At 43.7% G+C, this 20,136-nt stretch overlaps 12 protein-coding genes across 12 annotated transcripts; 7 read left to right on the top strand and 5 right to left on the bottom strand.

Moving 5' to 3' along the window:
- The first annotated feature begins 137 nt into the window (after window positions 1-137).
- On the top strand, window positions 138-727 carry FA14DRAFT_11424 (uncharacterized protein). The gene has a single exon (XM_025496044.1). The coding sequence runs from the start codon at window positions 194-196 to the stop codon at window positions 575-577; it is 384 nt and encodes a 127-aa protein (XP_025357502.1). The 5' UTR covers window positions 138-193; the 3' UTR covers window positions 578-727.
- A 105-nt stretch (window positions 728-832) lies between these two features.
- FA14DRAFT_159360 (uncharacterized protein) lies at window positions 833-2,396 on the bottom strand. Its single transcript, XM_025498177.1, has one exon. It carries the CDS (start codon window positions 2,313-2,315, stop codon window positions 879-881), a length of 1,437 nt encoding a protein of 478 aa, XP_025357501.1. The 5' UTR covers window positions 2,316-2,396; the 3' UTR covers window positions 833-878.
- Window positions 2,397-2,526: 130 nt separating this feature from the next.
- Window positions 2,527-3,411, top strand: FA14DRAFT_141281 (putative dynactin Arp1 p25 subunit RO12). Its single transcript, XM_025497125.1, has 3 exons — window positions 2,527-2,875; window positions 2,949-3,166; window positions 3,242-3,411. The coding sequence occupies exons 1-3, from the start codon at window positions 2,556-2,558 to the stop codon at window positions 3,337-3,339; spliced, it is 636 nt and encodes a 211-aa protein (XP_025357500.1). The 5' UTR covers window positions 2,527-2,555; the 3' UTR covers window positions 3,340-3,411.
- Window positions 3,412-3,784: 373 nt separating this feature from the next.
- Window positions 3,785-5,054, top strand: FA14DRAFT_159359 (putative NADH-ubiquinone oxidoreductase 23 kDa subunit precursor). The gene has a single exon (XM_025498176.1). The coding sequence runs from the start codon at window positions 4,034-4,036 to the stop codon at window positions 4,850-4,852; it is 819 nt and encodes a 272-aa protein (XP_025357499.1). The 5' UTR covers window positions 3,785-4,033; the 3' UTR covers window positions 4,853-5,054.
- Window positions 5,055-5,158: 104 nt separating this feature from the next.
- On the bottom strand, window positions 5,159-5,603 carry FA14DRAFT_141277 (uncharacterized protein; the record flags this gene model as incomplete). Its single annotated transcript, XM_025497124.1, has 2 exons — window positions 5,159-5,312; window positions 5,512-5,603. 2 exons carry the CDS (start codon window positions 5,601-5,603, stop codon window positions 5,159-5,161), a joined length of 246 nt encoding a protein of 81 aa, XP_025357498.1.
- A 457-nt stretch (window positions 5,604-6,060) lies between these two features.
- On the top strand, window positions 6,061-6,876 carry FA14DRAFT_159357 (ribosomal protein 60S). Its single transcript, XM_025498175.1, has 3 exons — window positions 6,061-6,165; window positions 6,458-6,695; window positions 6,777-6,876. The coding sequence occupies exons 1-3, from the start codon at window positions 6,100-6,102 to the stop codon at window positions 6,803-6,805; spliced, it is 333 nt and encodes a 110-aa protein (XP_025357497.1). The 5' UTR covers window positions 6,061-6,099; the 3' UTR covers window positions 6,806-6,876.
- A 493-nt stretch (window positions 6,877-7,369) lies between these two features.
- On the top strand, window positions 7,370-8,086 carry FA14DRAFT_176494 (uncharacterized protein; the record flags this gene model as incomplete). Its single annotated transcript, XM_025500676.1, has 1 exon — window positions 7,370-8,086. One exon carries the CDS (start codon window positions 7,370-7,372, stop codon window positions 8,084-8,086), a length of 717 nt encoding a protein of 238 aa, XP_025357496.1.
- A 6-nt stretch (window positions 8,087-8,092) lies between these two features.
- Window positions 8,093-9,243, bottom strand: FA14DRAFT_11337 (pre-mRNA-splicing factor SLT11). Its single transcript, XM_025496010.1, has one exon. The coding sequence runs from the start codon at window positions 9,213-9,215 to the stop codon at window positions 8,217-8,219; it is 999 nt and encodes a 332-aa protein (XP_025357495.1). The 5' UTR covers window positions 9,216-9,243; the 3' UTR covers window positions 8,093-8,216.
- A 1,032-nt stretch (window positions 9,244-10,275) lies between these two features.
- Window positions 10,276-12,405, bottom strand: FA14DRAFT_117165 (ARM repeat-containing protein; the record flags this gene model as incomplete). The annotated part of the gene is made up of 3 exons (XM_025496218.1): window positions 10,276-11,311; window positions 11,546-11,915; window positions 12,024-12,405. Coding segments are annotated over 3 exons (1,788 nt in total), but the record flags the coding sequence as incomplete, so codon positions are not given.
- Window positions 12,406-15,461: 3,056 nt separating this feature from the next.
- Window positions 15,462-16,550, top strand: FA14DRAFT_163186 (NAD(P)-binding protein; the record flags this gene model as incomplete). The annotated part of the gene is made up of 2 exons (XM_025499802.1): window positions 15,462-15,504; window positions 15,589-16,550. 2 exons carry the CDS (start codon window positions 15,462-15,464, stop codon window positions 16,548-16,550), a joined length of 1,005 nt encoding a protein of 334 aa, XP_025357493.1.
- Window positions 16,551-16,760: 210 nt separating this feature from the next.
- Window positions 16,761-18,474, bottom strand: FA14DRAFT_163185 (uncharacterized protein; the record flags this gene model as incomplete). Its single annotated transcript, XM_025499801.1, has 2 exons — window positions 16,761-17,791; window positions 18,432-18,474. 2 exons carry the CDS (start codon window positions 18,472-18,474, stop codon window positions 16,761-16,763), a joined length of 1,074 nt encoding a protein of 357 aa, XP_025357492.1.
- Window positions 18,475-18,786: 312 nt separating this feature from the next.
- FA14DRAFT_159352 (uncharacterized protein) lies at window positions 18,787-19,772 on the top strand. The gene has a single exon (XM_025498174.1). The coding sequence runs from the start codon at window positions 19,225-19,227 to the stop codon at window positions 19,591-19,593; it is 369 nt and encodes a 122-aa protein (XP_025357491.1). The 5' UTR covers window positions 18,787-19,224; the 3' UTR covers window positions 19,594-19,772.
- Window positions 19,773-20,136: the final 364 nt, after the last annotated feature.

The raw sequence follows: 20,136 nt of genomic DNA, 5'->3' as shown, positions 1-20,136 counted from the left end.
GCCGTGTGTGCGCTATTGCGCGGAGTCTAGAAGAGCGGGAGGAGTAAGCGAAAGAAGCAGAAGCATACACGCAGGCGGTTGGAAAGCGTGGAGTAATAATTTTTCGGGATTTAAAGTTATTCAACGTTGTGTTGCTACTTCCTCCACCATTCACTCAAACATACAAAGAAAGGCTGCTACGACGACTTCAAACATGGAAGGAAATCACTCTGAGCTTGGTAAGATGCCAAGTATGTCAGCCGAATGCACTACTGCAAAGCATCGATATGATGATTGTTTCAATAAATGGTTTGAAGATTATTTAGGATTAAGTCAAGGAACGAAAAGTAGTGGATCTTCGACAACCGGTGGAAGTAGTTCGAAGGGTAGCTTTTGGTCAACATCTTCTTCTAGATCTTCTACTTCATCAACACAGGCTAGCCCGATCGATGCAATTCAAGGTGGACCACAGAGGACACAAACGGAGAGAAAGGCATTACGAGAACGATTGGACGGAGAATGCGGAGAGTTTTGGAAGGAATATCAAAGTTGTGTTTTGGTGAGTATATCAAATATACCAGAAATGAACGATTACTGACAAATTTTCCTTTGCCCATACCAGCGTGCTGTTAAGGAGAGAGATTTGGACGGTCTAATCCAAGAAGCACAAGCGCACAATCCATTCCCGTTCCCAAAAGATATCCCTAAAGGCAAGCCAAACAATGAACCATTTCCCTTTCCAGCAGGCGAGAATGGTCGGTGATTATCATCGAGCTGCTAGATTTACCTGTATTATACCAGCACATGAAAAAAGCGGAATGCAAATCAGACTCCCTTCTCAGAAAAGTCACACAAAATAAAGATGATTACTATTTAACAAATTAATGTACAGACAGAGATTATACGTTACTGACCTTTTGCTGTTGCTGCTCAAAAGCAAAACTCCAAAGAGGTGTCGATCTCACATACGATTCTTCAAGCAAAGCCTTGGGAGATCCTGCTCCCACATGTTGAACGAGAGGTGGACTGATTGCTAGGCGATCCTTGTCGTGTGCATCTAGCCAACGGTTGATAAGATTATGGTATGGCATCAAACCGATATTTTGACGTATATGATCTTTGAGTGGCCGAACCACTTCGTTTGGGTATAAAGTTGCTTGTGTACAACATCCCCTCGTGTTCATCAGTGAGACACCTTCGGGCACTTTGTAGATTAGATTACGTCCTGATAAGATGAACAAGACACAGTAGAATAACGTCATCAAAAGGATGAGCAGCTGTGATGCAAATGGTAATCGTGCTCTTGCCATACCTCCACGTCCGATCTTGCGTTCATCATGATCTAAGCCTTCATGTGCTCGCATAAGGTCCATCTTGGATCGTACACCTGCAATTGTGGCATATCGTGCTGGCACCCTTCCGAATACCAAGATGAAAATTGCAACACTTCCGACGATTAACGAACAGCACAAAACCAACTTTTGAACTTCTTCATTTTCCCAACCAAAATACTTTTCCGCGTAAAAGAGTCGTAAGTACGCCCATTGTTGTGTACCTTTGGCATGCGTTCGTTCTTCAGCCTTCCGCAAACTTTGTTCAAAGATGTTATACCACCCTTTTTTGAATACGACATCATCTTCGACGATTAAACAATATCTCCCGTTTGTCTTTTCACAAATTTCCATTGCGATCGAATAATCAGACGTTCCTGCCCTTTGCCAATCGTTTGTTCGGGAATTCTTGTTGGCAAGATTGACCAATGGCTTTTGCATTACTGTCAAAGCTGCATGAGGTTGATCTTTCCTGGATGCCATTGTTGCAGGCAAGTAGGGTTCTTTGGGCTCCTTTCTAACGACGATTTGGTCCACAAGTCCGTGCAGCCATGCGGATGAGAAGAATGGCTGGTTGGTCGGATCAAGTTCACCACTAGAAACAGAAACGTGAATCTTTGGTCTTTGTAGGTTTGGGATGTCCATCAAAAAGGAACCAATGCTTGCGTCCAAATATTGTTCATGTGGTCTACGAACAGTCAAAAAGACGACAGCCAATTCCGGACCACTAGCGATTCCACTTGCCGATTTAAAACGTTGAACGGGAACATTTCCTTCTTGTAGTCTAAGATCCATTTGTTCGATCCAATTACGTGCCTCGGTTGTACGTGCGTCTGAAATTGGATTTTGAAACGTTTCCAATGTTGGATCGAAAAAGTTTGAATTTGGGTTATGTTGACCATAACGCATTGCCAATTGAATGGAAACGAATGCGAGCACCACAAATGCGATTAATAGACGCAGCGGTCGAAAAAGAAAGACTAAGAGCCATCTTGGAGGATCCATGGCTATTTGAAAGTGCTTGACAATGATGACAACGTGTAAGAAGGGAGGAAAGAAGTGCTCAAACATCGCATTGGCGTCAAGTTGAGCCTAGGATGATTTGCATGCATACGCCCTGCATATGAACTTCTTCTTTTTAAGGGCGAACGCGGCGGACATAAGCGCTAAAAATAAAGATTAAGCTTTTCCCTTCTTGTGTTACTTTCGCAATGATCATCACCTCTTCCCGAGATATCATCAAACATGGCAAATCCAGTAAATGATACTGTGCCTACATACAATGCAGGAGAATACATCACAACGACCGGAATGGCAAATCGAGTTGCACGCAATGCACGTGTGTATGGTTCATCAAACATAATGATGGGTGGAAAGTGCATCATTCATACACACGCAATCATTCGTGGAGATCTGACAAGAAGGGAAAAAGCAGAATCAGAAACGAGCGCAGAAAAGACTAGAGACATTCGATCTTCTTCTGCCCCTGTTGCAATCACATGTGGACGATATTGTGTGTTTGGAGATAGTTGTGTGGTTAGACCAGCATACAAGGTATACAAAGGGTGAGTGAACATGGCACAAAGAACAATGAGAGATGTGGATCGCTGACCCTATCCTGCATCCTGTGCTATCTAGACTATTCTCGTTCTACCCCGTACGAATGGGTCATCATGTGCATATAGGCGCTGGATCGATAGTAGAATCAGCAGTGATTGGGGATCATGTGGAGATCGGAAGAAACTGCATTCTGGGAAAATTGAGCGTTTTAAAAGATTCAATACGGATTTTAGACGGAGCTGTTGTTCCTCCAGGAACGGTTTTGACAAGTGGTACAGTTTGGGCAGGATCTCCTGGTAAGTGTTTGGATTTGATTTATCTGAAACAAAAGCTGCTCACATTTCATCTATTCTTCATCGCCTACTCTTCAGCCAAATGCATCGGTGATGTCGCGGAATCTTTTGCTGAACAACATGAAATTCGATCAAAAGATTACTATATGCGATTCAAAGAGGCACCACGAGCATGAGAGAAGGGGTACCTTGTATGTGTTTCTAGACTTTCTTACGTTTCATCTGTATTTTTACAATATACCAAGCATTAATTTACTGTTCAAAATCATATTTGATATTACCTTCCAAAAAAGTTGAAAGATTGTGACGCCTTTCCTTGCCAGTCCTCAATCAAACTGCCAATAGGTTTAGCTGTCAAATTACACCGGTGGAAGCACAAGTAGAATTATGTAAGCATGACACCCAAAACGCCGACGAGATGGCAGGGAGGACACGTGGTATCCTAAGCGGACTTGTTCACAGCGATCTTTCGGTTTCACAAGATGATGACTTTTAAGAGATGTCCTCGGAGGTCTTCCATTGAAATCATTCGTAGCAAGATCAACAAGTGAGGTAAAGTATTTCAGTCAGGATCTTTTTGACGTTTATTCCAGCGGGTGTGCAAATTGAGGCGCTAGGTTTAGACGCGCTCTCTCATTGGCTCATCATTGATTTGTTTTTGCCTTTGCTAGGGCTTTAGCCGATTACAAACAGCCTAACCGATTGGCCACTGTACGCCTGCGCGTAAGAGTTAGAGAGCCAACAAAACAGCGAAGAGCTTCCACTCACACTTTGTTCTACAGATTAACAATCCTCCCGCCACCACCAACCTATCAGGTCATCCAAATCAGTACTTTGGCTCCCCACAGCTGCCATTGCATTCCATTCACAATGGCTTCTATGGCAAGTAATAGCGGAAGGATGATGATGAGAACATCATTGGCAAGGCAATATGCCAACGTTGGACCAAGTTCAATGGCAGTTCGTTCATTGATGATGGGAAGATCTTTGGCCGGTGTCAATACCTCATCATCCTCAGCAATAACTCGTATGTTATCAACAACATCAGCAAAATCAGCACAACCAGTCGGACCTACACAATTAAGTGAAGGTCTACCAAAGACGACAATCTACTATCCACCCTCAGATGCTCAAAGCGCTCAAGCAAGCAGTGCTTTGAACCCCGAAGACATGACACCTTATCCTGATTACTCAAAAGGACCATCAGCAATTCAAAAAGCTGCAAGCTTGTTCTTCTTTACCGAAATCTTCCGAGGAATGTGGATCATTTTGGAAAACTTTTTCCGTCCACCTTACACGATCATGTATCCGTTCGAAAAAGGACCTTTAAGTCCTAGATTCCGCGGTGAACATGCTTTACGTAGATACCCAACCGGAGAGGAAAGATGTATCGCATGCAAATTGTGCGAAGCTATTTGCCCTGCACAAGCAATCACGATTGAATCTGAACCAAGAGAAGATGGAGCCCGTCGTACAACACGTTATGATATCGATATGACAAAGTGCATTTACTGTGGTTACTGTCAAGAGGCTTGCCCTGTTGATGCAATTGTTGAAACACAAAATGCAGAATTCAGTACTGAATGGCGTGAGGAGTTATTGTACAACAAGGAGAAGCTATTGGCAAACGGTGACAAATACGAAGCAGAATACGCCTCCAACCTACAGCAAGACCACTTGTACCGCTAACTCTAACTTCTTTCTTTAATTGAATCATTTCCGATGAGAGAAAAGCGCAAATGCGGCTTGTTGTTTGAATGCATCATTGACGATATGACAACTGACTTAATTATTTGAATGGGGCATTCACGATGATAAGATAAATGCAAAAGTGGTGATTTGAATTGGTAATGTAAATGTGTGATGCTACAATAAAATACAAGCGGAAGAAATATGTAGTTCTCTCGCGGTGAAACAGAAGTGGCGAGCAATGCTGCTACTGAAAGATGCTATATAATGATGGCTAAGATGCGACTGAGCAGGTAAACTCATCTATTAAACTTTGAATCCCAATGAAGCCATACATTCTCTGTGCTTCTTGACCAACTCTTCACACTGTCTTGCCTGTTCTCCATGCTCGGCTACCGAATGTCCAAATTTAAGGAAACATTCATCTCTGGCTGATTTCGTTTCTGGGCATGCACAGCATCTGCAAGGTTGTAAAAGAATAGTGGCGAAAGAGGCAGAGATGGTTTTTGTCAATAATGTCGACCAAAAAAGCTTAGCAATAGGCGTTGAGGAGACTGTCAATGGAACAGAACGGGATCATTGTTTGTCCCTCATGATCATTACCATGATCAATAACACAGTCCGCCGCTCCTCCACGTTTTCTTGTGTGATCTACTTACGGTTTAATTCCGGTCGGGTTGAGAGGATTGACAGCTTTTGGCGATGTATCAACGTCGACTGGTGCTCTGATGGATTGTGTAGCAGCTGACATTATGGCTTTGTGTGAATTAGATGATGATTGTTTGACATAACGATGTGAATTGCTCGGATCTGATTATAGCAAGCCAGAATGTTCCTAATCCCGATATGCATAAGCATTAAGGCGTGCTTTCATTAGAAGTGAGGTGGTGCCGTATACGGCCGTAATCGAGGTTTGTCTTAATTTGTCATTCGTTTTCGCTTAAGTAAGAGGAAATGACAGGTAGCAACACGTGCGGCAGCAAACTTGTTTGCAATAAGAGCCTGCGGCGCTGCACTACAGGCAACACGCCTTGAATCAAGCGAAAGCGCGCCTCTGCTCATACGCCCGAGGGGGAGCGTGTTAAGCCATAACGCTGCGCGCAGTAGCTTTGAAGCTCAAGCTTCTCGTCCTAAAGCGCTGTAAGCCTAGAACGGATTCTTGAGATCTACAATTTGGATACCATCTTGAATCCAAACTCTTTCTTTCGACCACACTCACGTCACTTCATATCAGAACATACTTGAAAATGTCAGCTGATCTCGCTTCGACTTATGCCGCCCTCATCTTGGCCGACGAAGGCCAAGAAATCTCGGTTAGTATCATGATCAGAAATGCGAATGGAAAGATGATGAGAGGAGGAAGATTAGGTGGAAAGCTAGGATGGACATTTCGACGAGGGAAGTTGGATGGAGGAAGTGCTGGTGTTATTGGGTCGATCTGATCTCGCTCGATGGAGAAGCTTTCGAATGATATACATTGGAAGACCAATCGAAAACGCCATCTTAGCATGCATATCCACCGATGTCGAAACCTACGTCTTTCATCACACTCTTTCAACAACAGACATGCTGACATTCATACTTTTCCCCTTTCCAATTCTACAGAGTGAGAAGATCGTCGCTCTAACTGCCGCCGCCAACGTCCCAGTTGAACCCATCTGGGCCACCCTTTTGGCCAAGGCTTTGGAAGGCAAGGACGTTAAGGAATTGTTGACCAACGTCGGATCCGGAGGTGGTGCACCAGCCGCTGTTGCCGCCCCATCTGGTGGTGCTGCTGCCGGTGGTGCCGCTGCTGAAGAGAAGGCTGAAGAGAAGAAGGAAGAAGAGAAGGAAGAATCCGACGGTGCGTATAGTATTATTCGAGGTAAACATTGGGAACGTATTTTGCTAACATGACTATTGCTTTTCACTTTCTCCTCTTCAGACGACATGGGCTTCGGTTTGTTCGACTAAGCGCTTCACCATCGTGTTGTACAATTCTTTCGACCCTATTCTTCGACATCATTCGCACTCACAAAATCATTTCTTCTCATTTCGACATCCTTGTAAAATGGCACTATGATGCATTTCACATATACGCACACAGCTATAATCACGGATATGGGGCATCGATAGATTGCTGGTTCTGTATCAATAATATGATCAGATCAGTGACTTTCAATGCCTTTGTCTTGTAGCTGTAATCTATGCAAAACATGCATTCTTCTCAAATTTGGCGTGGTTTGTTTTTCTCTCGCTGGAGAGATGATGGTGTGATAGTAGCGTTAGGGTAGACTTCGATTCATGTTTGCATTATGAGTTGATGATATATTCTTTGAATGCTTCCGAGGATCTCATAGTCATGTTATCTTCTAGATGACCATGCTGTCGTCTCTCTCTCGTTGAAAAGCTGATAGAAAACACGTGATTTTAGAAGCTTAGAAAGAACCGTGCATGACAGTTGTTGCTCCACCCCACCTTCTTCTTCCTACTATCAAACCCCCTCCCCTTCATCGTTCACCACTACAACCCGTGACCATGTCATCGAGCATTTCAAAGAGAAGCAGCAGCTCAAATGCTGGCTCAAATGGCAGCAACGGTCGTACATCCTTGCCTTTAGGATGGTACGTATTCTTTGGAATCGTTGAACCGATTAGCGTTCTGGCCGGATGTGTATATGCGACATTCTTTCAATCAAATTATCATAATGAATTGATTCCAAAAGGATATGCACAAAGAGCAATTGCAGGAATTGCAGTTCAAGGAGCGAAGAAATCAGTTTGGAAAGCTGGAACGGCAGCAAAGACTGCAATCATAACTTCTACTGCAGGTCAATTGGATGCAGCATCTCAAATGGCATTAGCACAATTAGGAAGTTGTTATTTTTTGATCATGTTAAATTCAGCTTTAATGTTTTATGCTATCAGACGTTGGTTTTCTCAACAACCCGTTGCGCAAGAAAGAGTATTGTATTTCTTATTCACCGTTTTGGGATTGGCGGATTGGACGCATATCTTGTTAACCATTCACTTTTTACCTAACCCTTCTGGTTCGTCAAACGCACTTTTGGCTTTTGCAAGCAAAGTATGGATATTAACGACGGATATGCAAGCTTGGAATTCGTTATTGTTCGGTAATATCGTCATTACCTTCTTGCTCTTTGTAGCCCGTGCTGCTTGGTGGGTCGGATTAGGACGTGATCGCTTCTTTGGCGGTAGTGTTCCTGCTGTACCATCGGACTCAAAGACAAGGTGATAAGTAGAATGCACGTCATTTGCTGTACTGTTGTGAATGTTATCGTTTGCTTATTGCTGGTATAGAAATACATATGTGTGGTGATATCAGGGGTATCTACTTGAGCATTCCAGGATTAAGGCGATGCTATTCAAGATGTGGAGCTGGTGGAGGGTGTTTCTTGTTGCGACTTCTTTGTCGGTCTGCTACGGCCCCATGAGACACGGATCTCTTGGCCACCCAAGTCCATCCGTAATGCACATCGTTGAGCGGCAGACTCGGCTTTCTGTCGAGTTGTAAAGTTTACAAAAGCGCATTTGCTGGTCGGGACCATTGTGATTGATCGTATTTGGTCAGGTCGCAAATCCGGTACATTTTGTACAAAGAATGTCCTTATCTGTGCTTCATCCGTTGCTGGATCCAAAGCGGATAAAAATAGTGAAGTGATCTGTTTATCTTCCGGTGGCGCTAATCCGGCAGCAGAAGCTGTTGTCGTCATAATTTTTCTGGCAACTGGGTCGTTATTTCCATGGTATCTGTCTTTGATGTTCTGCTTTTGTAGATCATTCTTAACAGGTAGCTCATGTCGGAATGGGCACATGTCCCCTCGATTGCATTCTCCTTTGGCGTAAAAGCTGCAGAGGTGTGGGCGATTACGTCTATACTTATCGGAGATAGGATTTGTTTTGTCTTTAGCCAATTGCTTTAAAATATCCTGCCCAGCTCGTGATGAAGGTCCGACGGATGATTCGATCAAAGAATTATTTCCATCAAGTTGGCTTTCCATCTGATTGACGTAATATTGCTTGTTGATATCCGTAGAAGGTCCGGATTTTGTGATGCCCAATGCTGTATCCCGTACTTGAACGGGTAAGCCATATTGTAAATCCAAAACACATGTTTGACAAACGTTCTTGATCTTTGAACAAGTTGTGCAAATTTCTGTCTTTTTCATTCGCATTCCAGCTCCTGGATTCCAACGAAAAACTGTGAATGGCCTATCGCATATTTTACATTCTTTTCCAAACGATTGTTTTGTCATACGGACATATGGATTAGGCCCTAAACATGTTTCGCATAAGATTGGCGTTTCTGCTATCTCTGCCCCTCCTCCTGCCGCTCCTTGCTTATTGGCGAATCCGTACGACATCTGGCATTCGTTTGTTGTGTCGTGATCGTGGTTGCTTGTTGAAATTGAAGCTGGACAAACGCGTTTCTATATCCGAAATGTCACAATTTTCCTAAACGCACACCGCCCTGCAGGCACCTTTGAGTCTATTTTTCTGTGGCTAATCTTTACGCCAATTAACGCATCTCGGATCACTTCAGTTCACTCCTTTGGGATGATGGTAAGAGATATATGAAATTTATACTATAGAAGCTTGATTTTATGAAAGTAAATGTGAATATTATAAAAGAACATTTGATGTGTAGTTGACGAAATGCGAAAAAAATGCTTGTTTGTATATATATGCCAATAAATGAATAAGAATATTATTAACTTGAAATCGTTCGCGAATAGCATTCGAGCTCGTTGAAACCATAAAGAAAAGAATTATAAATGATGACAGTGTTTTTGATATAGACCAGAGTAGAAAAAATAAAGAAGAAAACGAAATTTGATCTTCAAACGTGAAGAATCAATACCACTGTTCACCTTGGCCCGTTTAAGATGCTCAGAAATTGTGTCTTCCTACAGACGCTTGACCATGCGTTCTTGCTGGATCATCTTGTCTTGGAGGAGAAAAGGAACCTTGCATTGGATTCCAGAATGGGTTAAAAACAGCGTCTTGATGATGCACATGTTGTTGACTCAATGGATATGCCTGGTTTGTTTGTTCAGGGTGAAAAGGCATTCCTCCTCCTGATCTCGTTTGATGCATACCGCTTACACCTGCATCGCCATGACTGATGCTATGTAGATCAGGTGAATTGCGATGTGTAAAGGACTGACTGACACTCATAAAAGGCGCAGAAGTAGCAACACCGCCTGGGAGTGGATGTGATGGAGGATGAACGGATGTTGGGAAGTATCCCTTCATGTCTTGTTGATGAGGAGTTGATGTTCTCATACTATCGTGTGAGACAGCTACACCTCCAGCCAAGTTGGGTAGACTCGTCGGCAATGTTGCAGATCGGAAGCCCAAATCTTCACACAATCTCCTATAAGCAGGCACGCCGATCAATTGATGCTTGTGAAGCAACATTTTCACTTGTTCACTGTAGCTTTCACGTTGTCTTGGCGACAAAGTTGGACTGGCCAACACCTTTGTGATAAATTGACTTCCGTGTACTTGATCGACGATGATCTCCTCCAGCATGCTTGTATGATCATCACTTTCAAAGAGAGCTTTCAAGATCATATGACTGGCTTCAGGTTCGGCCTTTTGCGTTGCCAATCTGAGTACGGTGCCACTTGCCAATTTATGTGTGCACAAATGTGTGAGATGAGGCGTAAAGCGTGGTGCTAAAAGCCTGAAGCTCTTTGACAACTCTGGTGTTTCCAATAACCATGTCAATAAGATAGATCCGTTAGGACTTGTTGCCAATGGAACAGAGTTCAAAATGACTGCAATTGCCACTCGTTTTCGTTGCCGTTTTGACACATTGTGATTCTCCAAACAAGCACGCATGCTTCTTGCGCCGAACCTGCCTTGTGCAATTTCCCAACAACGATCCACCATTGCATCAAAGACAAAGTCATTCAAGCTTGACCATGGCAAACAACATTGAACAACGTAATTACCGAAAGAGTCCAACAGTAAACCGGGAATGTACGGACGCAAGTTTTGACCGATCAATTGAACTTGTTCAACGGAATTTGTGCAATCCAAAATCTTTTGCGCTGCCCATGTTCCATTTTTGTGACAACCGACCATGGCAAGATGAGGAGCGAGCCTATGCAACAATTGCATCTTCATTCGGTCGCTACAAGTTTCAAAGAACTTTTGTACCAACGTATTTCCGATATAATCACTTGCCAGATCAACGATTGAGTCAATATATTCCACAGCCAATCGGTCGCATTGTGGCATGCTGAATTGTCCACTTTCAATTCCTCTTCTGATCTCGCGTAATTTTGCTGTTTCGAATCTCCTTCCAGAAGATACTTCAGATACCAATGGGATAGTCATATAATATGTCATCATCGGACGTAATTCGGAAACGCTTGCAACATCGGCTTCGACTTCACCTTCCGGCTCTCCTCGACTTAATTCTCTCATCAACAATTGCAAGTCGGAAATGCTTGGCTGAGGCATCATGTGAGCCGGTAAGGGTACACCACCCTTATCGCTTGCAGGAACAATACTGCTCGAAGAGCTTGTGACTGCGGGTCTTGGCATATTGTTGGTAGAATCTGCGCGTACGTTGACCGGTCTCGAAGATGCACTTGCTGCATTTTCGTTTTGTCGATTCAATTGTTGCTGATTTAAGAGGTCTGCGATCAGGTTGCTTCGATAATGCTCTAAGCCACCCGACGTGATTTGCTCCTCTGGCGTGATTGCCGCATACTTTGCGCCTTTCAATTGCGAAAGGCTTTGAACAGCATCATCGTACTCTGGCGAGCCATCATAAGCGGGGAATTGTTCGATATTGCGGGAAGGGACCTTTGCAAATCCGATACGCATTGTGCCCATCTCACTTCCCAAGACTTCTCGACCGTTCAGCATTTTACGAGCGCGAACAGCATCATCTACCCGTTCAAAGTTGACGAAACCGCAATTCTTATGCGTTAAGATCCTAGCACTTTCTACCGGTCCAAAAGGTGTGAAAACGCTCAACAAGGTTGCTGGCGTGACTGCATTGGCAATACTTCCGACCCAGAGCGCTCTCGTAGGCGAGCTCATATCTCCCATACCGCCCGATGATCCTTGACTGCCCATCAAATCATCATAGATTTGTTGTTGCTGTTGCGGTGTCAATTCTGGCGCGCGGTTTTGATTATTACCGCTTCCACCGCTTCCAATCACTCCTGTATGGCTCGGCAATGCGTCAATCTTGCCGAATCCAATCCTGACAGTTCCGCCTGGTCCAATACCTAGCTTTCCCAATTTGGCATTCAAAGCGCCCAATACATCTTCTCTAGCTTGAACTGCATCTGCCAATTCGACAAAATTGACAAAACCACATTCCTTTTCAGGAAGAAGACGCAAAGATTCAATCGCACCGTAAGGAGCAAATGCATGCATCAATTCTTGACCCGTTGTACTGCTGTTCAAGTTTCCGATCCAAAGACTTCGAGAAGGTACTTGATTCGTATTAGGGTTCACAGAAGCATTTTCACGTTGTGTGGGATGGCTTTGTCCGCTATTCGAGCCGACAGTCGGCGTGGACGGCATGGTGTTAAAAGGCGATGGTCTGCCAGACAATGGCGGTGGTGTTGAAATGTTCAAATTTGGAAATCCTTCTAAAGGTGCATTGCTGTACAGATTGACACCTTCAGGAACAGCACCGAGACCTAAACCTTCGATACTGCTGATCAGATTGTCCACTTCTGTACTGCTCAAGTTTGACAGATTACCGGCAGTTGCCATTCTCACCAATTCACGCTCCAACCGTTGACGACCACCCGGACCCCCGAGTGCGGCAACAGTCCCGGCTCGGTTGCGTCCTTGTCCGAGTCCGAGTCCGGAGGAAGCAGATGCAGATTGAGTGTAAGCATTGTAAAGATCTTGCAAGCGGGTATCAGTATCCGCAAGCTCATTCGTGTATTCATTGCGGTTTCGATTCACAGATCCAGGTGGCATAGCGGCCAAAGTGCTTGCTCGATTTCGTGAAGGTGCCAATCCTGATACGTTTAACAAATTTGCATCATTCATACCTGAACGTGCTTTTCCCTCATCTTGATCCAATCCGAGGTAGTCCAAAGTATGAACGTCTCCTTCGTACGAGGTTGGATTAGAGTACGAGTACGAGCTTCTGCCTTCTTGAGCCAAAGAAGCCGCCGACATTGATGCCAAGGTACTGCTACGTCTGGAAGTATTACTTTCTGATTGTGAGCCGCTGCGTGTTCCACTTCCTCCCATACCTGTGTCATTCCATGTCGAGGTAAAGATGGATGGCCCAAACGGTGTTGTATTGAAAGGAGTTGTCATGCTACTTGATCGATTGCGAATCATATCGTTGTAATTCGATTGTCCATTTCCATGCGAAGTTGACGATTCAAATGGGTTTATGGCGTTCGTTTGCATCGAAAGCGGCGGTGTAGACCGATCCAGCCCAGATGTTGCGCTTAATTGGCGCGGCAGCATGCCAGGTCTGCTACTTGCGCCCATATTGCCAATTCCAGAATTGATTCCTGTTGGGATTTCGTGTCTTGGGAATTCTCCTGATCCACCAAAGTCTGGTGGGGTACCCAGCTGACTTGAACGAGGCCTAGAGCCAATATCTCCACCGATTGGTCCAATACCCATCAATCTTGATCCGACCGGCTGTCCTTCGCCTTCGACTTGTCCCCAAGAAGATGGCAATGTTCCAGCACGAGCACGGCCGTGTGCAGATCTTGATCCAGCCACAGGCGGATCATCTCGAGTATCAAGTTTGACTGCCGAGTCACGCAAACCATAAGCTCGGAAATTAGCACTTGGCTGTGCTCCAAATCCTTCATCAGCTTGTATTTGTCTTGCTCTTCTATCCATGATTGGAGTGATTGTTTGCCCTAACGTCATTTCTGATAACGAGGAAGCTTTATTCATCGAAAATGGTTGATTTGATGATGTTGAAGATGAAGGTCGTGTTCCAACATTTGTCGTATTTGAATCCCTTGCCGTACTTGTAAGAGGGTATATGTTCGGTGACAGCCTTTCTGACGATCCCAAACGGTTTAAGCTAGTTCCACTCATGATGGCGATCTATTCGCTGAAATGAATGAAACGAAGAAGATGTGAATGAATCAGAAGGAATGGTAGGATGTTGCCTTTCCAAGATCACATTCCAATCGAAAGACTGAAATGCTCAGTATTTCTCCATGCCCAAATGAATAGGCTAGAGATATCTGTGATGATGCGGAGCTGATTCTTTTTTGCCACAAAAGTACGGCCTTTCACTTGCGCTAATGACGATGATCAACGTTTAAAGTCAATCAATGCGGTAATTGATGTCAGAGCTGTCTTGGCCGAATGCTTGAGCGATGGGAAAGTTCGGATTATCTTTTTCACTGTTTTGAAAGACCACTGAAGTTTTGTTGAGCTTTGACCTTCAACTCTTGTGCTAAGATGAATGATGAAAGCGCTATTTCCTCAACCGTACGTAAGAAATACCCGGTGACTGGTTGAAGATTCGGCTGATAAATTGATCGAACCGAGCTTGTCGAATTAATTTGATGTGATACGATGTCAAAAAGAGGCTCAATTGTAAGCTAGCGATGTTGCAAAAAGTGTAAGAATGCGGAGAAATTAGGAGTGATTCTTGAGAGGTTGATATTAAAGAAACGTTTTTTAACTGCAAATAGATTGAGAAAAGTGTGACCGGTTGACTAGTATATTAGCAAAAACAAACAAATGCGAATAAACGGCAAACTCCAAAAGGTGGCGATGAAGGCGGCCAAAGCGTGTGAAAAGAAAAGAAAATTCTTCTTGTTTTCTTCCAAAGCGCAAGGCCTTGAAGAAGGTGATGATGATGATTATGAATTTGATGGCACAACGCAGACACACAAAGGAATACGATGCATACGCAATAATACGTGCATGAATTTAGCGAGAGGGACACGCTAGAGCCATTCAATCATTAAATTATAAAATTTCAATTCAAATCACACTTAGCGGCTTAAAGGCAACCGATCTGTGCGTCAACTTCATATGAGGTAAATGCCGCTTCCGTTAATTGGTTGAGCGTTATTCATTCATGACTTCCATCTTGTCCCTTCATCATGATCAAAAGATGATTATTCCAGATCAGAAACGGCAGCAATCAAATAAGCATTACAATGACGCTTAACCGCACTTTGCTCTCAATTACCTATCCTTAATCAGAGTTACCTTGCATGGATGTATGCGTGCGGATACGGACGCTTTCTCTCTCTCTGAAATCAATTTAGTCGCGTAATCTAACTCTCCGCTTCCTAAGCTTACCATGCCGGACAGAAAGGCTCCGCTCAATTCTCCTGAATGATTAGATACCATACTAAATTACATTAGTTGTTCCGTCTTTGAGATTCGTCTTGTTGCTGGCCGAGAAGATCAATCTTTCAGCAGAGGGCAATCAAGATGATGACCCATGGTGTGTCAATACCTATAAGAGTGAATGCTATACACAGTGACACACTTCTGAGAAACGCGTGAGAAAGTAGGTTTGTTGGGAAGGATTGCGGAACACGGCGATTGGATGGACAGTGCGAACAACTTCTTCTTCTACAACACCACCTTTCCTTCCAAACCACAATCACCTCATCTCAATCATGGCTAGTCGTAACATCCAAAAAGCAGCTCAACATGTATTTGGTGTACAAGGCAATCAAGTACAAGTTGAACCACAAACCGGATTTCAACATGTAGCCCGATTCGCTCAATCGCCCGCTGGTTTAGTGTTTGTTGCAATTGGTACTATTTGGTTCTTGTTGGGTTTCACTCGATTTTTGAGAGTTGTCTTGGATATTTATGTTTTACCCGGAATTCCTTTGACACGATTCGGAGCAGCAAAGAATAAAAACCAATTCGGTAAAGGTAGTTGGGCAGTCGTAACGGGTGCAACAGATGGTATCGGTCAAGAATTCGCTTTGCAATTGGCAAACAAAGGTTTCAATATCATCTTGCTCAGTCGAACGGCAGAGAAGCTAACACAAGTTGCACAACAAATTCAAAAAGCATCTCCAGGTATCAAAACCATCACGCATTCTATCGACTTCAGTGCTGGTGACGAAGCACAATATGCCGTCATCAAAGCAGCTTTGCAGGATTTGGACATCGGTGTTTTGGTCAATAATGTTGGTGCTTCTCATGCCTACCCTGTTCCATTTGCTGAGATGGAAGAGGAAGAAATGCTACGTATTGCAGAAATCAACGTCAAAGCAACATTGCGTGTGACACGAATCGTATCTCCCGGAATGGTTCAACGTAAACGTGGTTTGATCTTAAACCTTGGCTCATTCTCAGGTCAATATCCCGTTCCTCTTTTGGCGACATATTCAGCCACAAAGACTTTCTTGATTTCATTCTCACAAGCATTGGGTGAAGAACTACGTCGAAGCAATGTCATTGTTCAAAACATTAATGCTTACTTTATCGTAAGCAAATTATCAAAGATTAGACGTCCTTCTTTCTTTATCCCACTACCAAAAGCTTTCGTTAAACAAACATTGTCCAAGATTGGTCGTCAAGGTGGAGCAGCTGGTCGTCCATCCAACAGTAGCGTTTGGCCTTCCCATGGTCTGTTTGACTGGCTTTTGACATCAACTATTGCTGGTTCTCAAGCCCTTCTTCGTATCAATTACGACAATTCTTTCTCCATCAGAAAGCGTGCTCTCAAGAAGCAAAGCAAGACAAATTAAATCCTGACAGTCGAAAGCGTAGGGAAGAATATTCAAGCAAATAAAGTAATTGACGCACCGGTTCAAGTTAGACCAAGATGATGTAGTAGCATTATGTACAGCCCTCAAAAAAACACAGTGTAATAATGATGATCATTGTTGATGAAAGTTCGTAATAATTGCTAGGGATACATGCGAGCTGATTGATTTGCTCTTTGTTTTTTCGTCATATCAAAATCGTTTAGCATCATACTTTTTCTTTCGTGTATAAAATGCATAAACACCAGCTCCCACCACACCCAAAACAGCTGCAATTTTGAGCAAAGTCCAAAAGAATCCAAACATTCCCCAAAACGCTTTAGAGAACAGGCCAGGGCCTGCATTCCCATTGTAAGCATGACCGCCTGAATCAGTTGAAGCAGTATTGCCTGATTTACCCCACCAACCTGAAACGCTCTTTCGACCTTTACTCTTTTTCGAATCTCCCAAGAAATGTGCACGTAGCTCTTCGGTCTCCTTCCTTGAGCGTTGTTTGTATACGATACTACTTGTTTGCACGCTAATGATATCATGAGCATCAGATACATCTCCTGTAGCTGCAGTGAGGCCGATAAAAGGTCTTTCAGGGAATGTTAGATTGCCGGTCTTGAAGCATGTCTCCCATTGATCCCAGTCTTTATAGTGAATTGCAAGCTCGGTGAACACATCTTTGACGTGTGTCAATCTTGCTCTTGTTGCGACTGGAGCTCGACGAATATCGATCGAACATCCGTACAATTCTTGTCCGGCGCCATCTCTTTCGATATGATAGCGTTCGACACCGTTCAACTTTGTTACGATGATACGTGGAAATGTGTATGGATGTCTTGCATTTGCAAATGTGTCAAAGATGATTCCCACTCCTGTGAAGTAATCCTTTGAGCCAAAGACTGGACCAGTTTCTGCTCTGTCTTCGGTTAGCCAGAGTGCCATTCCATCTCCGTAAGGATGATGAGAGCTTGCGCTTCCGTCAATTTGGAACTCTACCTGAATTTCAAAGTTGGGCACCTGTAATGGTAATCTAGACCACAAATAGCCATTTTGCGATGGTCGATCTTGTGTTAAGCGTATGTGTTTGTTTGTATCAACGATTGCATCTCCACCGAAATCCCAGAATTTGTTTTGTAAATCTGATTCTACGTATGGAGCAAAAAGGCCATGAGATCTTAGATTGACGATTGCTTCACTTCTCCATAGCCTACTTTGTGCCGATTGAGCCAAGACTATAGATGGTAGTAAAACACACGCAGCAAGAGCGACGATGAGCAGATTGAACGTTCTTTTGTTGAGTGAAGTCGTCCCTCTTGCTTTCTGATTTGAACCGCTTTTAGACCGCCTGCGGTCAAGTGAAGGTTGCATGGTCTACTCCTTAGCTATCTGTTTATGATGATAGGAAGAATGATGATTGAGAAGCAAGAGTGTGGTAGGAAGACTGTTACGTAGCCTTAAAGTAACGCCAACTGGCTGCTATTGTGCCCAATGCGAGAAAGGAGGCTAAAGGAGCTTCACCCTTCATACAACAAATTCCCCCTCTAGCATTTTAAGCTGCTGCTTAAGCATAGACGCGTACGCCAGCACATTTGCTGCAAAAAGAGCGGGTGATGCCGTACCTAACATGTGTTGCTCTCAAAGGGATATCACTTCAACCTAAGCCTAATATCCTATTCGTTCTTAGCAATGAGGGTGATAATGACGGTCAAAGCACTCTTATAATGATCACGAGTACGAAAGTGGATTTGGCAGAACTTCTCCTTATTGTTATTATATTTTTAGCTATTATGGAGGGACTTCCTCATGATAATCTTGTCACAGATGATCGTTGTTGAGGTTAGGATGGATTGCACTTGTCGTTCTTAGTGGCACTCGGCCGACTGGCAAGTGATAAAACGCGTCTCAATATTCTCATGCTGACTAAGCTAGTGGTGTCAAAAATTGTAAGACGATGACTCTGCGGTATAAGCACGTGCTGCGGCTATATTCCAAGAATCCAAACTGACTCGCAGCGGCTGCGTTTGCGCGTGTCTGTCGAAAAGTATACTGTGTTCCTGCCTGAGTTGCAAGTGTAGAGTGAGCAAATTGAATAAAGCAAGCCAGAGCCTGCCTGCAACTAAACAGGCTCTACAGCCTGCGCACTTTCTCGAGAATTTGAGAAGGCTTCCATCAATATTGCTGAGAGGATTTGCAGCATCATTTTTACTTTCTACCCTATCCTTGTCATCACCAATCGATCAATGTAAGTATTTGCTAAAAGGATGGAAATACGACAATGAGAGGGAGATAGAGGAGGAGACATGCGGGTGGTCATTAAACGACATAAGCGGTCAGCATAGGTTTACCTTTACGACAGATGGACTTCGACTTTGAGCATGAGGGGTTGGACCATAGGCTGAGGGAGGGGATTGCAGTTTCGACAATGTGATGCAGCTTACGTGGACCCGACGAAGCAGGGATAGGTCGGTAGCGATAACATTTGTAGAATCGGACCTTCCAGCATTCCTTCTTGAAGGTCTAGCAAAATACTCAATTCCGTCGCCTGAAACAACAATACGACCACACATGTCTCCTTCTTATCCATCCGACCTCGTCTATCGCCTTTTTCTAGCCCTCATGACAACCATACTGACCTTTCAACCCTCTTGCAATCCATAGTCTCACAATGGCACCCAAGGGACAAGGAAAGAAGCGCTCTGCTCTTCACGATGTCGTCACTCGTGACTACACAATCCACATGCACAAGCGTATCCACGACACTCAATTCAAGCAACGTGCACCAAAGGCAATCAAGGAAGTTGTCAAATTCGCACAAAAGACCATGGGTGTTAAGGATGTTCGTATTGACCCCAAATTGAACCAAGAAGTTTGGAAATTGGGTGTCCGTGGTGTACCAAGAAGAATGCGTGTCCGTTTGGAACGCAAACGTAACGATGACGAAGACGCCAAGGAGAAATTGTACGTTTACGCTACACCAATCGTCGGCATCACAAACTTCCACGGTTTGCAAACAACCGTTGTTGACCAAGAGTAAATGTACATCACACCCGGCTAAAATTCAGTAAGCATAGCTTATCCATCTGGATCATAACCACACAAAAACACATCTATGCGACTTTGACATTCACTTTGGGTTTGTCTTGTCGTCCTTGTATGATTGAGCATCTTTTCACGTCATTCTGACAATACATACATACGCATTCATGATATGAAAGAGCACATTTACCTTAGATCAATCTTTTGGGTAGGTTGAGAGAATATTGATAATATTAAAGAGATATCTCTCTGCAAACGTTCTATGAATTTGCAGATAGTAATCTTGCTTAAGATTGACAAAAAAGTCTACGGATAAAACTGCTAAGCAGGTCCGTTCATACAGTCCAGGGGAGCGAAAATCATCAGATCTTTCGATATGATGCAGATCGCATCGCTGCCAACACAAGCTTAAAAAGACGCTTTGATAGGCGTTACCAAGAATGGATGACAGCGATAAACAGCGTGCAAAAAGCACAAAAGGCAGACTATGAAAACGATTGCCATCCGGATCAAATCCTTACTGCCTTTAAATGTTTGATAG

Source organism: Meira miltonrushii (assembly GCF_003144205.1).
Source record: "Meira miltonrushii strain MCA 3882 unplaced genomic scaffold FA14scaffold_1, whole genome shotgun sequence".
In the NCBI taxonomy this organism is placed as follows: Eukaryota; Fungi; Basidiomycota; class Exobasidiomycetes; order Exobasidiales; family Brachybasidiaceae; genus Meira; species Meira miltonrushii.
The sequence above is the reverse complement of the archived record's forward strand: the minus strand, read 5'-3'. Positions and strand labels throughout refer to the sequence as shown.

Coding starts and splice junctions, on each gene's coding strand:
- FA14DRAFT_159352 (XM_025498174.1), top strand. CDS start 19,225: ATGGCACCCAAGGGACAAGGAAAGAAGCGCTCTGCTCTTCACGATGTC.
- FA14DRAFT_159359 (XM_025498176.1), top strand. CDS start 4,034: ATGGCTTCTATGGCAAGTAATAGCGGAAGGATGATGATGAGAACATCA.
- FA14DRAFT_11337 (XM_025496010.1), bottom strand. CDS start 9,215: ATGTCGTACGGATTCGCCAATAAGCAAGGAGCGGCAGGAGGAGGGGCA.
- FA14DRAFT_159360 (XM_025498177.1), bottom strand. CDS start 2,315: ATGGATCCTCCAAGATGGCTCTTAGTCTTTCTTTTTCGACCGCTGCGT.
- FA14DRAFT_11424 (XM_025496044.1), top strand. CDS start 194: ATGGAAGGAAATCACTCTGAGCTTGGTAAGATGCCAAGTATGTCAGCC.
- FA14DRAFT_141281 (XM_025497125.1), top strand. CDS start 2,556: ATGGCAAATCCAGTAAATGATACTGTGCCTACATACAATGCAGGAGAA. Junction 2,876..2,948: donor GCATACAAGGTATACAAAGG/GTGAGTGAACAT, acceptor TGTGCTATCTAG/ACTATTCTCGTTCTACCCCG. Junction 3,167..3,241: donor AGTTTGGGCAGGATCTCCTG/GTAAGTGTTTGG, acceptor CCTACTCTTCAG/CCAAATGCATCGGTGATGTC.
- FA14DRAFT_159357 (XM_025498175.1), top strand. CDS start 6,100: ATGTCAGCTGATCTCGCTTCGACTTATGCCGCCCTCATCTTGGCCGAC. Junction 6,166..6,457: donor ACGAAGGCCAAGAAATCTCG/GTTAGTATCATG, acceptor CCAATTCTACAG/AGTGAGAAGATCGTCGCTCT. Junction 6,696..6,776: donor AGAGAAGGAAGAATCCGACG/GTGCGTATAGTA, acceptor TCTCCTCTTCAG/ACGACATGGGCTTCGGTTTG.